Source organism: Dromiciops gliroides, chromosome 1 (assembly GCF_019393635.1).
Source record: "Dromiciops gliroides isolate mDroGli1 chromosome 1, mDroGli1.pri, whole genome shotgun sequence".
Lineage (NCBI taxonomy): Eukaryota > Metazoa > Chordata > Mammalia > Microbiotheria > Microbiotheriidae > Dromiciops > Dromiciops gliroides.
The window spans coordinates 153,692,361-153,707,816 of NC_057861.1; the positions used below are offsets into that span (position 1 = coordinate 153,692,361).

The window sequence follows — 15,456 nt, forward strand, 5'->3', positions numbered from 1 at the left end:
TCATCCACCATTCTGTGTGCTTTTCTCCAGATCTCTTGATCTCATTGGTATTGATACCAATGGAATGGAATGTCTCTCCTTTTCACTATATGATCATACTGCCTCTATTTGCATCACACAGTTCTCTAATGAAATATTTTATGCTGCTTCAGCTACACCATTATTCATTAGCAATCCAGCCTTCTCATACCCACCATGCATCTCTGCACTGCCCTTTGGGTGACACTCAACCTTAATTCTTCAAACACTGAGGTGATAAAATTGTGTCACCTCTAATATGATCAGGGAGGTACTGGAGACAGGGAAAAGTCTCTTTAATGAGATATTTTGGGTAAAACTATTAAAAGACTAGCAGTCACACAATATTACCAGAAGAATTCTGATGTCAAAAAGATAAGCCTTTCTTTTAAGAACCTCAGGATTATTAAGAGCACTGAACAAATATCCAAAGACAATCCAGCCTTCTGTTCATTTCTGGACCCGACTAATTTTCTGTCTGTTCATTTTCCTAGCCTATATCTTGAATGATAAACTTTTTTGGGGGGTGGGTTAATGAGGGTTAAGTGACTTTCCCAGGGTCACACAGCTAGTGTCAAGTGTCTGAGGCAAGATTTGAACTCAGGTCCTCCTGAATCCAGGGCCGGTGCTTTATCCACTGCGTCACCTAACTGCCCCTGCCACCTAGCTGCCCCTCTTAATTTTTATTCATTTTTCCACTGACATTTTTTTAATATGTTCTAGCAAGTCACGTGGCATACTGGTGACTGATTTGGAAATGACTGTTACCTAGGTAAATGGTCATTTCTGGCCTATTAAAGTACAATCGATTTCTTTTTTTTTCCTGGTGCCATTTGGTGTTTGCCATATTCAATAACTTTTAACTCTCTTGAAGAAAGTATTCATTACCTTTATAGGTATGGTGCTTTGGTCTCTCATATTCATAAAGGAAAATTATTTCATTGTGTTTCACTTTTCCTCTTGACTTGTCATGAACAAGAGTGCATGGCCCAGATTGTATTGGGGATGGAAAAGAAAGAGGGAGGATGATGTTGGCAGTATGATTCTTTTACCACAAAGGGTATAGAACTTCTCTTATGGGACCTATTGGTTTGTATATCAGATAATTATCAAGAAAAATATATCAAGGTAGAAGGTTTCTCTCTCCAAACTCTCTATCTCTGTCTCTTTCTGTCTCTTCTTTCCCACCCTACCCCCACCGTAATTTAAAAGAATAAGGAGAAAGCGTAATAGTATGTGTGGTTAGGCAGAAAAAAAAATTTTTTTTTGTATAGGCTACTTTTAAGGCATTGAAAAGAAAAGTTTTGGAATAAATTGCTAATGATATGGGAAAACATTTCAAATATCAATAATATTCCTAGAGCAACACACTAGAAAAGACATAGCTATTCATAGTTTTTTTCATCTCTTATATTTCTAGCTAGTAAGATTAATTCTTTAAAGAAAAGTTTCAAGCATATTGAAGAGAATATTTAACCTTATAAAAGGTGCCTTGGTCACAATACTGACTTTGAACTGCTTTAGCTCTGTATATGACAGGGAAGTTTCCAAATCTGTAAAACAGGAATGGTGTTTGCATCACCTACCTTACAAGTTGCTATGAGAGCATGCTTTGCACATCTTACAATGCCATATAGGTACAAGTTATTATTCTAGCAACTCAAACAAGAGTGTTACTCTCAAGTTTCTCCTAACAACCATAATCTCCTTTCTTATCTTTTACAGCTGGCCCATGTATTACCAACAGAAGAGAACTTCCTGCTTCTCTTTAGATGTCAGCAGCTGAAGTCATGTGAGGAATTCATGCAGGTACTGAGAGGCAGGAAAAGTCCCATAAATGTGCTGTCTTTGAGGGAAGTTGCCAAGATCAAGAATCTATAAACATTTTAGCACCTACTATACGCCAGGGTGCTAAGTACAGGCAATTTCTGCTTCATATATTTCCTGTGGGACCTTAGGGAAGTCACTCAACCTCTCTGAATCTGTAAAATAAGAGTTTTAAGGTCTCTCCCACCTCTAAAACTAAATGATCCAATGATTGTTTGTTCTAAGGAACAAAGGAAATGACATATGAAAAAGGCACTTTGTAAATTGTAAAGCATGATATAAATGTCAAGTATTATGATTATAATTATTTTACTCAAATGGTTGTAAATCATTGTTTTCAGACATGGAGAAAGTATGACACTGATCATAGTGGCTTCATAGAAACTGAGGAACTGAAGGTAAGTGAATGAAAATGTCAACTAGTTTTCCTTACTAACATAATTCTGAAAGGCTAAGCACCTAATTTGGGGTGGAGCTAAAGGAATGCTTATATAAACTACTGTTCATCAATGGTGCGTTTTCCTCCCCAGGGATTCCTAGCCTGGGAACTTGTTTTTGAAAAACTATTTATAACTGGTTTTACTTGAAATCCTACACACTTTACCTTATGGATTTAAAAACATTACTCTGAGAAAAAGTCCGTAGGCTTCACCAGACTGACAGAGATCAATAACACCTCATTTTAACCCATCCTTTCACATCTGCAATAAGTGCCTGAATAGAAATGAAAGTCTTTTCCTGAAGTCCCCCTTTTCCCTATCCGTGATGATGAAAACTGGCATTTTAGGGTATTTGTTTATCAAACTAACTTAAGGACTATAAGAATTGAATGCCTTGCACAGGTATTGTAGACAGAGTAGCAATACATCTGAATCATATGTGACACACTAGGCCACACTAATTAGTGTGGTATCTGTAACCTGGAACATACATACTTACGTTATTATATACTTAATATTTTTTCTAGAAATATTTCCCCCTCCTCCAAAAAGAAATTTCTAAAATTTGGGCCAAATTTTAGGAAATTTGCAACTTTGAATAAATTTATTAACACAGATTTTATAGTTATACAGAATATAGTCATTTGCTAGTAATTGTAAAGTATGGAAGAACTGTTCTTTTGAATGGTTATATAGATATTGAGTCATCAGTCTAGACGATTTTGTTTTCTTTATCATTTGAATAAGAAAAAATAAGAAAATCTTCAAGAATCCTTAATGATGGGCCATTTCTAATGCTGGGGAGGGGGAAAGGAGGAGGGGACTACGATCATCCAATATTATTTTCTTCTAATTTTACCATGGTTTAGGAACCTGAGTCATAAAAATTCTAATTAACACAATGACCAACCAGGATTCCAGTGACTGATGGTGAACTATTCTAACTGCCTCCTGACACAAAGGTCACAGATTCAAGATGCAAAATAAGGCGTATATTTCTGTACATAGCTAATGGGGGAATTTATTTTGCTTGAATCTCTCAATTTGTTACAAGGGTTTTGTATTTCTTTTCTTTTCATGTGGTGTGTGAGGGGAGGAAAGGAGTTGGGGTGAGAAAGAGAGAAGATAAATTCTTGTTATTAAACATTAAAATAATTTAAAAAAAAAAGGAATCAGTCAGAAAGGGACTTCTCATCTGAAAAGTGGTGATAATATAGTAATTTTTTATTATTGTGTAGAAATGTAGTAAGGAAGCTTTTTTTATTCTAAATCATCTAAGATAAATTGGTTTTTTGCTTTCTGCCCTATATAGATTGAAAGATTTTCCAAGGGAAAATTGGAAGGGAAATTGGAAGTAGGATCCACCTCCCACCTCTTTGTCTTTGTATAGACACCTCATGCCTGGAATGCAGTCCTTATATCATCCTCTTAGAAGCACAAGATTCCTTTAAGGTTTAGCTCATGCCACCTCCTTCAAGAAACTTTTTCTGATCTCCTATTGCTTAGAGTCTTTTCTTCCCACTCCCCAAGGCATATATATATATATATATATGTATATGTATATGTATATGTATATGTATATATGTATATATATGTATATGTATATGTATATATATATGTGTGTATATATACATATATACTATACATTAATTTATTTAACTGTGTGCATATTCTCCCCTCACACCAGTGGAATTCAAGCTCCATGAGGGTAGGGACTGGTTTTGTTTTGGCTGTTGTATCCTTAGCATCCAGCACAGGTCCCAGTATATTATAGGCACTTAACCAGTGCTTGTAGGATTATAGATTTTGAGCTAGAAGGGACTTCAAAGGCCTTCTAGTTCAGTCCCCTCATATCAAAGATAAGGAAACTGGGGCTCAGAGAGGGCCACATAGCAAGTAAATATCAGGAGATTCAAACCCAGCTCTTCCTGACTCCCAGGTCTAGTGCCCTATCCACCCCATTATGTTGTCTTTTCTTGAACAAATAGATCTCCTCATTTGACAGGCAATGAATTCAAAGCCAGTGAAGGTTCCATGTTAAAAAAAAAACTGGTAGGTCACAAGGCCATAGGCCTAAGGAAATAGTATATCCCATTTTCTACCTTTCTTTCTACTGGGTCCCAAAATTGTGTATTCAAGTTTATTCTTAACTCATATCCATTCCTTACTTTGTATTTATTCTAAAAATCTGTTATGGGCAGCTAGGTGGCACAGTGGATAGAGCACCAGGCCTAGAATCAGGAAGACCTGAGTTCAAATCTGTGTACAACCCTGAGTAAGTCACTTTACCCTGTTTGCCTCAGTTTCCTCATCTGTAAAATGAGCTTGGGAAGGAAACAAACAATTCCAATATATCTGCCAAGAAAATATCAGATGGGATCATGAAGAGTCAGACACCACTGAACATCAACAAAAACAAAAAAGATCTGTTTTCTTAAGTCTTATCCTTAGAAAAAGATGCTAAATAAGAGTTTTCTTCACTAGAGAATATGGGTTGGACTACATAAATATTACCACCTCTTCAATCTCTAAGTATCTATGACATTCAAGGAAAGATGAAAAGAGAGAGAAAGAGAGAGAGAGAGGGAGGGAGAGAGAGAGAGAGGAAATCTTCAGAAAGTTCACTTTAAGCTCCGCAATTGACAGGACTTTTATCTATTTCTATCTTTTGTAAGATATTGCAGGGTCCCAAGTTTTTTTCCCAGGCTATTCTTGGGACAACTATATTAGTTCTTATGAGCCTTCTTAACCCAATTAATCTTGCACCACAGCTCCACTGAGCAAAATACAAATTTATTTTCAGCAGACACCTTTGAGCTTTACATTCCTCAGTCGGTTTCTGAAGTGGAATTTAAAGATAAGAATAAACTTCTGAAACTAGGTGAAGTGGCTTTCTCCCTGACAGGATAAAATCAAAATAACCAACAAAGTCAATAGGTTTTGGAGGGCAATAAATAATTCCATAAATGCATAAGATGAGTGGAACACTTATCTACATATGCAACAAATGTTCAGTTCACCTATATTTGTCATTGGTTCATTTGTTTTTAAGAAATAAAGTTAAGATCCTGGGAATAAACATCATTAAAGGGAATGTAAGCTTATTATCTTTAAATACTTGCCCTGTCATGACCAATGGCGAGCTTCAATAAAGTCTTCATATTCCACTTTCAAAAAAATCGATACTCCCTCACTCCAACTGCCAATTTAATAAGCATGTTCTTTCATCTTTCCTACATTAATATCTATTTAATTGTGATTAATATGTCCCCCAAATATAAAGCTGCCTCATGTGTAGTGAATTCTATTGAACATTCTGCTCTGTGCTACTGCCAAGGAGGGGCTCATGTCACTCTAACCTGACATTATCTCTTGTGAAATTTGTCATTATCCTTGTAATTAAGTGACATAGTGAGCACAAGTTGATATTTGAGCAGAGGCAGCTCTTGGGTGAGGGCATTTGTGAATTGACTGGTGTGAATTCATGGTGAATTTTCCTTGCAACTCCAGGCCTCTGTGGGATTATCTAAGCATTGGCAAATCTAGCGGTGTTTGTGTATATCTGCTCTTCCTTTTAAGTATTAATAATTGTTCCCTCAGGCAAAAAAGGATATTCAGCTACGGCACTGAGCCACCCCCATGTCTCATTCGGAAGAGAAACAAATATTTATGGAGCTCTCACTATGTAGCACTACAGTTTATCATTAGACTAGTTCAAAAGATTTTCTCCCCTTAGACTTCCAAAATGTAATTTAAATTAAATATCTATTTAATTGAAATAATTATTTAGAGAAAATGGAAAAACACAAGAATATTAATTGTTCTAGATTTCATAGAATTATAGATATATAACTGGAAGGGTCCTATAAAGATATCTTCTCCATTTTATACATAAGGAAACTGAGGCCATGATAGAGTCATTTTCCAAGGTCACAGAGGTCGTGCCAAAGTAGGATTTGAACACATGTCCTCTAGCTCCGGAACCAATATTCTTTCCACTATTCCACACTAACTCCCATACTATAGCATAAGGCAAGCCTTGAACTCCATTCAGCTAGGAGAGTTTATACTGAAATATTAATAGAACACCAGAATGAGTTGGTCTCAAGCTACGAAATGGCCTCTCCTCCTCTGCTTCTCACCTGTTCTTCTACTCCTGTGCTAGGGCAGCTTCATCATGTTCACCTTTCAGAAATATTGACATGTAAGATGTTTGTTCCTGGTTTGCTTTACCTGGGTCTTTTTCTTAACAGAACTTTCTAAAGGACTTACTAGAGAAAGCAAACAAGACTTTTGATGACACGAAATTAGCGGAATATACAGACTTGATGGTAAGATGAACCTCCAAAATATTACATCCCACATGATGTGAAATCTCATTGGGTTTGCATTATTTGTTTTTGGTGAATTTACAGTCATATCCAAATCAATCAGCAATGCACACGTGGTGGCCCAGATGTTCAGTGAGTCTCTTCTTCCTCATTCGATTCCAAGCAAACCAGAGAAGTAGCAATGTTGCTACTAAAGCAGGAATTCTTATCCTGGCATATATGGACCCCCAAATATTTCATGAACTTAGATGGAAAAAATGTCATCTTTATTTCAATATAATTGGCTTCTCTAATTAACATTTTATTTTATGCATTTAAAAACATTCAGAGACAAGGGTCCATAAGCTTTAATCAGATAGCTAGAAAGGTCCATGATCCCCCTTAAAGGTATAAAAAGTCCTGCTTTAAAAGAACTTTCTCTTTCAAAAGACTAAAAAGTCAATTGATACTTTTAAATCATTATAACCATTTCAGCAAAATTATGTGATTATTTAAGAGTTTCCTGATCAGATTTTGGCTTAGGAATACTAGAATTTTAGAGTCAGGAGAGGCATTCTAGGTACCACTTTTTAAAAATTATATGAAGCTGCATATGCTCTCTATCTTTCCTTCTCCCTCATTCTATACTATTAACCTTGCATGGATATGCAGTGATTCTGAAGAGTTAGCTAGAAATGGTTTTCAGTTTTGGGTAAAGAGATCCAAAGATAAATTCACCCAGGTGAGTAGCCCATGGAAGATCTATTAACTCTTCTATTAAACAGTACATTGTTTGGACCTCTGAAAAATGCAATTTGCTAGTAGGCACTTGATGCAGAAGATAATTCAATTCACTGTAAAAGACAGTTCACTAGCCTTGACTTCTCTATATACTTTGAATCTTGTGTATTTGATGGATATTATAATTTACATCTTCCCTTTTTCTCCCTACCCCATCTCCAGTAAAATGTAAGCTCCTGAACCCAGAGGAAAAAAAAATGTCTTTTTCTACCTTCATTAAATGTGACCCACTCAAATTCAAATACGGAGAATTATTTTTTTGTGTGTCATTATCGATAAATTTACTCTGTGGATAACTCAGCTAATATTAAGTACCTAAAATTATTAATTTCCCATTTTGTTCCAGTTTTAAATGAATTCTATTTAAAGTAAGGACTCCTTGCCAGGTAGAATCTGAGCTTGGCCTTTAAAAAAAGAATCATCCAAATGGGATTTTTTTCCCTGCTGTAATGGCCTGACATATCTTATTTAGTGTCATAAACCAGTTCAGATTCAGTAAGCAAAATTAATCAAGAACTAATTAAAATAAATGCATATTTTGGGAAATATTTCCCTATGGAAACAAACTCTGATCTACTTGTCCAATGTAGGAGACTGTGACCGTTATTAAAAATCTTTCAGGGAGCTGTAAAAAATAGAAGCTAAAAAAAAAAAGTCTAACATTCATTCCGAGGCTGGCCTACATTTTATGCTCTGTTCACATCCATATATCCTAACCAAATCAGACTAGAGGGCTTGTCTTTTCCTATTTCTGTGGCTTTGTCAAGAATGGTCTTCTTCTACATCTCCACCTGTTGAAATCCTTCCTTCCTTCAAGGACAAATTCAAGAATAATCTCTTCCTTCTCAGATTCCCCCTGCAATAACTTATCTTCCCTTCCTCACATCTCCCAAGGCAATTCTTATACTTATATTTAGCATATTATAACTTGTCTAAACTTTTCCTCCTACTAGATTGTATGCTCCTAATAGGCAGGCCCCATGTCTATATAGTTTCATTTTTGCATCTCAGGCACCAAGCATAGCATACTGTAAGTAGGATACATTTAATAAATGTGAACTGAAGCTTTTAAAAAAAAGTTCTTAAAAATCAGGTATTAATTACAAGGAGTTCTTAACCTGAGGTCCATGAAATATTTTTAATGTATTTTGATATTATTTCAATTCAAATGGTTTCCTCTATGATCCCATGTATTTTATTTTATGTATTTAAAACCATCATTCTCAGAAAGGGGCAATATTCTCAGAAAGGTTCACCAGATTTCCAAAGGGATCCATGACACCAAAAAAATGGTTAAGATAGCCTGCTATCAAGAATCTGTTCATTACACTTACAAATACCCCAGCTTAATTATAATTTGTCCTTTCTTCTGTCCCTAAAATGTGGTGACAGGCTGATTATCTCAGTCCAATCCTAATTATTTCCCTTCCCTTAAAAACAAATAAAGTAATACCTTTTGCACAATCTTCCAAACTATAAATATATTTATACATATTCGTAATTCATGTTGCTCCTCTTACTGTTATCCTCATTCCTCTTCATGAAAGGGCAAATCAATATTTACTGACATACCATTATTTGGGAAAACCCTGGGGGACAAATATCTAACTCTTCCCTCCTTTTCCTCTTCTTCCTCCTTCTCCCCACCCAAAAAAAAAAAAAAAACCCAAACTTCACACACATCAAAACAGCAAGAATACTAAACAGCAAATTTATGTTTAGATCTGTAAGGGACTTTAAAAAGTACCTGTCACAAAAGTTTTTAACCTGGATGTGGAAGGAGGGAAGGGATTAACTTGTGTAGGGGGAAAAAGCATTATATTTTCATTAAACTCCAAATGAAATTTACCATTTCCTTCAATTATGCATGAAGGCAACAAAACATTATTCTGAGAAGGGATCCATAAGCTCTACCAGACTGCCAAAGATTAAATCTCTGACCTAAACTAGTCTCCTCATTATACAGGAAGATAGGTTCAGGGGGGGAAAGGTGACTTGTATAAGGTCAAATAGGTTTAAAAAAAGAAAAAAGTAGTCAAACTGAAGCTGGAATCCAGGCTTCTGGGTTCTAATCTCAGAGCCAGGGCACTCTCTTTATATGATACTATGCTATTTATTTGATTAGTCTCTTTCATTTAGCCATGTGTCTGAAATGTGTTTGTATATGAAGATTTCAGAAATGCTGATTTCTAGAACTTTGCAGCTGATAAAATGCCTGCAATTCAGCTTTTACCCTACTTTGAATTTTCTTTTTCTCAATGCAACAAATGTGCTTTAATAGCCATAATCATGACATTGTCTTTCAGCTGAAAATGTTTGACTCAAACAATGATGGAAAGCTGGAATTAACTGAAATGGCCAGGTAAGTTTAAGAACTCTGCAAATATAGTTTCATATTGTCTGTCACTTTAAAAAAAACCTAACACTACAATTTTTTTAACCCAAAGGTTGCTACCAGTACAAGAGAATTTCCTGCTTAAATTCCAGGTATATCATTTTTTAAATTGTTTTTGTCTTGTTATAGGTGAAATTTGTAGAGTTTTCAAATAAAAGATATTAACATGCCCAGCAGTAGTACAATAATCTCTAGCATTTCACTGTAATCCTTAATCTAACATTTTCCTTCTTTTCTAGGGAGTCAAAATGTGTGGGAAAGAGTTCAATAAAGCTTTTGAGTTATATGATCAGGTAACTTGTCTTTACTATTTCTTTGATTGTTGAAAAACATTTTGAAAACGTCTGTTAGGAAACAATCAGTGGTTCACAGATTAAAAGGTATAATATAAAGAATAGACAGGCCACCACCTATTCTTCATTAATCACGGGTTTCTTATTCTAGTCCTTTGTTGTTTTTCACATTTCCTTCCTTCCCCTTTGTCAATACTCTCTGGGTCTTGTAGGGCTAGCTCTTCCACTAGCACTTCAGAATTGACATTCTGAACAAATCACTTAAATGCACCTGTCAGTTTTATATTTGTTCTACCTCCCATACTGACCTCATGGGGCTATAGATTTCAATCGTCTTGGTAAACCTTAGCTAATTTTATTGTGGGTAATCTGAAGTTGACTGTATTTTTGCTTCTCCCCCCCTCTTTTAGGATGGCAACGGATACATAGATGAACATGAATTAGATGCTTTACTGAAAGATCTCTGTGAAAAGAATAAGCAGGTAATTTATCCACTAATTAGTCTGGCTCATTAAAGAGACTTCTTCAAGTCCGCTCAGTTAAAATAAAGCACCAAGATGCAATTGCTAGATAAACCTTATTACTAGAAATATATTTACAAATTTGGAGATGAGTCCCCAAAGTACATTTCTATTCTAATGTATTGAACTGTTGCTCTAAACCAAATGAGTTCATTAATAGTTTACTACAGTGGTCTTCCAAGAACCCGTCCTCAGTGTCTGTTATCCCAGAGACCCTTTCAGAGGGTCTACAAAGTCAAAACTATATTCAACTAATATGATAATTATAGATAGATATAACCTAAAAAGCAAAAGCTCAATAACTGAAGCCTCAATAATTTTTTTTAATGTTGAGAAATAAGTTGAAAAAGTTTGAGAATGACTGATTTGGGGAAATAGTTCTTGTTATTTCTATTTATAGAAGGATGGAGTATAATTTCTTTTCAAAAGGACTGGTGTTAAGGAAAAAAAATAAAAGGTTGGCTTCACTTTTCTTTAACTTCCTGGGTTTGGGGGATTATGTGGATTGATAAAGAAGTATGTGTTCCCTGAACAGGATCTGGATGTTAACAACATTTCAACATACAAAAAAAGCATCATGGCTCTGTCGGATGGTGGCAAGCTGTACCGAACAGACCTGGCTCTCATCCTCTGTGCTGGTGATAACTAGAGACCCACAATTATATCCACTCACTAGTGATACATTGTATCTATACAATAACTGTGCACTATAAGGGAGTAGGCTGTACTTTCTTTTATATCTGTAAATTTACCTGCATATAGATGATTATCCAGGATGTGTGGCACATTCTTTTCAGTTTGTTTCTATACTGTTTGTAATGTACAGTTTTTGTAACTCTATGATCAATCGATAAGAAGAATGTCTCTGTCTAGGTCAGTCTGTAAATTCAATAAAGAACCACCTAAAATTGATCTTGCTTTCTGAAATATAGCTGGACAAGATTTCAAAAAGGAAAAAATGCTGCTTAGGGCTCTTCTGTGAAAATTATCCTCTGTCATTTCAATCCATGTTACTCCCCAATTAGAAGCATTGCATACAATGGAGCAGGCAGCCTTATTTTAGGAGGGATCATAGGTCTGACACCCAAAGCATTTATGTGCCATGAACACAGTCACAGGGAGAAGGATGCTCATTCACTGAAACATAAATATCTAGAAAAATGAATTACTTACATCTCTGTGCAGCCATAGTGAGGAAGGAGTTAATCACATCTATTCTGTGGAATAGAATCCATAACAACACTACATTTATTAAATACAATTAGCAATGAAAATCAATAAAACAAATCAATCAACCAGTAAATATTTATTAAGTACCTACTATGTGCCAGACACTGCTAAGTGCTAGAGATACAAAAAGAGGCAAAAGACAGTCACTGCCCTCCAGGAGTTCGTTGTCTACTGGTGGTGGGGGGAGCTCAGGCACTATTAGGAACTAGTGATTAGAAATTCAAAATGGGGGGCAGCTAGATGGTGCAGTAGATAAAGCACCGGCCTTGGATTCAGGAGGACCTGAGTTCAAATTCGACCTCAAACACTTGACACTTACTAGCTGTGTGAACCTGGGCAAATCACTTAATCCTCATTGCCCCATAAAAAAAAATGCAAAATTAAAATGGTCCCTCCCACAAGGAGTTTTCCATCTACCAGAATGTATACTCTATTTACCTTGTTCTGGAATACTCGCCAATATAAAGCTTTTTTCATCAAACTCTTGGTCCCAGTTAATTTGGTAGTGAGGTAAGAAAAGTTGGCACTTGGGTAGAAACATGGATTTGTCTCATTCTGTAAATGTAATTTCTCACCAAGCCTGCCATCAAAGATGATGAACTTAATCCATTTTCTATACTATTTTCACATGTTGCAGATTATAATTATTCTAGTAAACTGCTGTTTTTACATCATAGTCTGTGTAACTTGTAATTAAATTTAATATACTATACCTTGGTGTCTAGTTTTCCATACTTCCTGTATTTTCTTCACCTAAAGGTGGTATCATCTTCAACAAATGTCTCTGCTGCCTCTGAAAATATTTCCTAGCTCTAACAATTATTTTACCAAGTAATCAAATTTTAATTAAAGAGTCATGTTTAAAAAAATGGTTAAATGTTAGCTTGTCAATATTCTGGTTTATGCCATGGGCTCTATATTCCATCTTGTGAAATCAGCATTCAAAATAGTCTGAGTTCTATTTGTATATTGTGCTTAAAAAGAGTTTTAAAATACTGTTATCTGAGGGGAAGATTTATTTCCTTTCAATTACCTTATTAAAAAGATGAACGTTACTGGCAGTCTTTTACCCAGAACTGGTTTACAATATCATGTAACACTAACTGGACCAATCTCTGGTGGTTATTGTTGGACCCTAACAGCATCTGCCTTTTGATTGTCTAATCATGAGACAGATCTAAGGAAAGGATAAAGAGAGCTATTTATAGAGAAAACATAAAGGTGTGCATGCATAGAAGACAGTAAATGAAGGCTCTGGATTTCATACATCTCAGCTGATTTTTTCTTCCCTTTATCTAAATGAGGCAAAATGGGTGTGCTGTAACTCAGTGAAAGAAAGGTAGAGATCTACCAAGAGATATCATTCACCCAATTGTTTAAATGAATTGTAGATAAGCTTTGTTCTTAGTGTGTATGTGAACACACTAAATTTAGGCTGACTTTCATTATTAAGAGCAAATAAAGGGGGGAAATGGATGTACCTTGTAGTTTTTGTTCCTTCTATAAAGTGTCTGACTTTCTATGACCGATGCAGACTAAGATGTTTTACTACTCTAGCCCAAAAGATTTAAATGGACTAAAATCTCTACTATATGTTCATAGAGTAAATGGAGTGAAGATTTACATGAAAGAAATTTCAACAATCTGAACTGGAAATGTCATTTCGAAACGATATATTAAAATAGTATCTTCTCCAGAATACCACAAATGGACTGTGTTTATTCCAGCTCTCAACAAAAAAAAACCTTTTGGTATTAAAAACCTCAGGTATTTCAATTGTTAAGAAAACTAGATTACTAATGTCTAATTAGTTCTCTAGGGATACCAGGTGGGACAATATAGTAAAGTGGAAAGAACAAGAGACCTGGGTTCAAATCCCACCCTGGCCACTTAGTACTTCTGTAATTACAGGCAAGTAAACAAGCATTTATTAAGCACCAACTGTGTACCAGGCACTGTGCTAAGGACTGGGGATAGAAAGGACAAAAATGGGCCCTGCCCATAAGGAGCTCACATTCTAATGGGGAAGACAACATGCAAATAACTATTTTCAAAGTAGATATAAAGTAACTAGTAACCTTATATACAGGATCAATTGAATATAATCTCAGAGGGAAGGCAGTGACATTAATGGGAACTGGGAAAGGCTTCTTGCAGAAGGTGGGATTTTATAGCAAGGTTAAATCAGCTTCACCCACTAGACTGGATGGCCTTCTGAGGTCCCCTGCAATTCTACTGCAATGATCCTATGGTATTTATCCATTATAACAGGGTTCTTTTTTTTTTTTGTGAGGCAATTGGGGTTAAGTGACTTGCCCAGGGTCACACAGCTAGTAAGTGTTAAGTGTCTGAGGTCAGATTTGAACTCAAGTCCTCCTGAATCCAGGGCCAGTGCTCTATCCACTGCGCCATCTAGCTGCCCCATAGCAGGGTTATTAACTTTTTCTGTTGTGGACCCTTTTGGCACTCCAGTGAAACCAATGGACTCTTCAGAGTAATGTTTATTACTCTATTTTTTTTCATTTCTATTTTTTTTTTAATTTCTAGTTGAAGTAAATGTTAAATTTCAGTTATAATTTAGTGAAAATAACGATGTCATATTTTTTCCCATCCAAGTTCACAAATCTTCTGAAATCTATATAGATACCCCTACCATGGGGTGGGGGGTTGGGGAGAAGGGGATGTTGATGGGCCCCAGATTAAGAACAGCTCTATCATAGACTACTCTATAGGAAATTCAAGCAATATTGTAAATTTTAAGTGATTCAGTATTCCAAATGGTCCAACACAGCAAGATGTGATGTCAACACCAACTACTTAATATAAGAGAATCATTTCTCTATTTATGAGCTTATCAACTCTGTGGATTGGCCATAATAACCTCCTCCCCTCCACTGCAAATTTGCATCCAGATTAATACTAGCACTAAATCTGAGGCTTTAGAAGTTAGGACAGACACAAAGGGAATTAATATCTGAGTATGTGTGCTCATGTCTCCATGTTGTCTCAATGCCTGCATACCTCTGACTTGTATTCTAAGAAATCAAATTTAAATGAATTTTTTAAAAATTCTACTACTCTTCTGTATTATTCAAAGCTCTGTCCCCATGATTAGCAGGGAAAATCAAAATGTAACTATATACCTAATATAAAAGATTGCCAGACATATGTGTGTGGATATGTGTACACACACACACACACACACACACACACACACACACACACACGGACAAACACATATAAACACACATACAATTGCTTTAGAGTGGCCTGAGATGAAACGAAATTTGTTGATTATAAATAATGTCCTAGTAACCTTATTTTTCTACCCATCACTTCCTTTAAAAAAAATTAAAACAACTACTAGTATATTTTAAAAAAACATGGGGGGGGCAGCTAGGTGGCACAGTGGATAAAGCACCAGCCCTGGATTCAGGAGGACCTGAGTTCAAATCCAGCCTCAGACACTTGACACTTACTAGCTGTGTGAACCTGAGCAAATCACTTAACCCTCATTGCCCAGCAAAAACAAAACAAAACAAAAAAAAAAAAAAAACAAACATGATGAGATCTGGATTTTCCTCACATTTATCTCCTATTCACATTAGGAAGATTCAATAC

General features: G+C 35.7%; 1 protein-coding gene across 1 annotated transcript in view; it reads left to right on the forward strand.

The window, feature by feature from the left end:
• CALB1 (calbindin 1) overlaps positions 1–13,536 on the forward strand; it is a 38,483-nt gene extending 24,947 nt beyond the window's left edge. Inside the window, exons 4-11 of the mRNA XM_043977452.1 lie at positions 1,744–1,827; positions 2,187–2,243; positions 6,539–6,616; positions 9,703–9,758; positions 9,844–9,883; positions 10,031–10,084; positions 10,495–10,566; positions 11,141–13,536. Coding sequence (XP_043833387.1) covers positions 1,744–1,827; positions 2,187–2,243; positions 6,539–6,616; positions 9,703–9,758; positions 9,844–9,883; positions 10,031–10,084; positions 10,495–10,566; positions 11,141–11,254 — 555 coding nt within the window. The 3' untranslated portion in view covers positions 11,255–13,536. The remainder of the gene's footprint in view (positions 1–1,743; positions 1,828–2,186; positions 2,244–6,538; positions 6,617–9,702; positions 9,759–9,843; positions 9,884–10,030; positions 10,085–10,494; positions 10,567–11,140) is intronic.
• Positions 13,537–15,456: the final 1,920 nt, after the last annotated feature.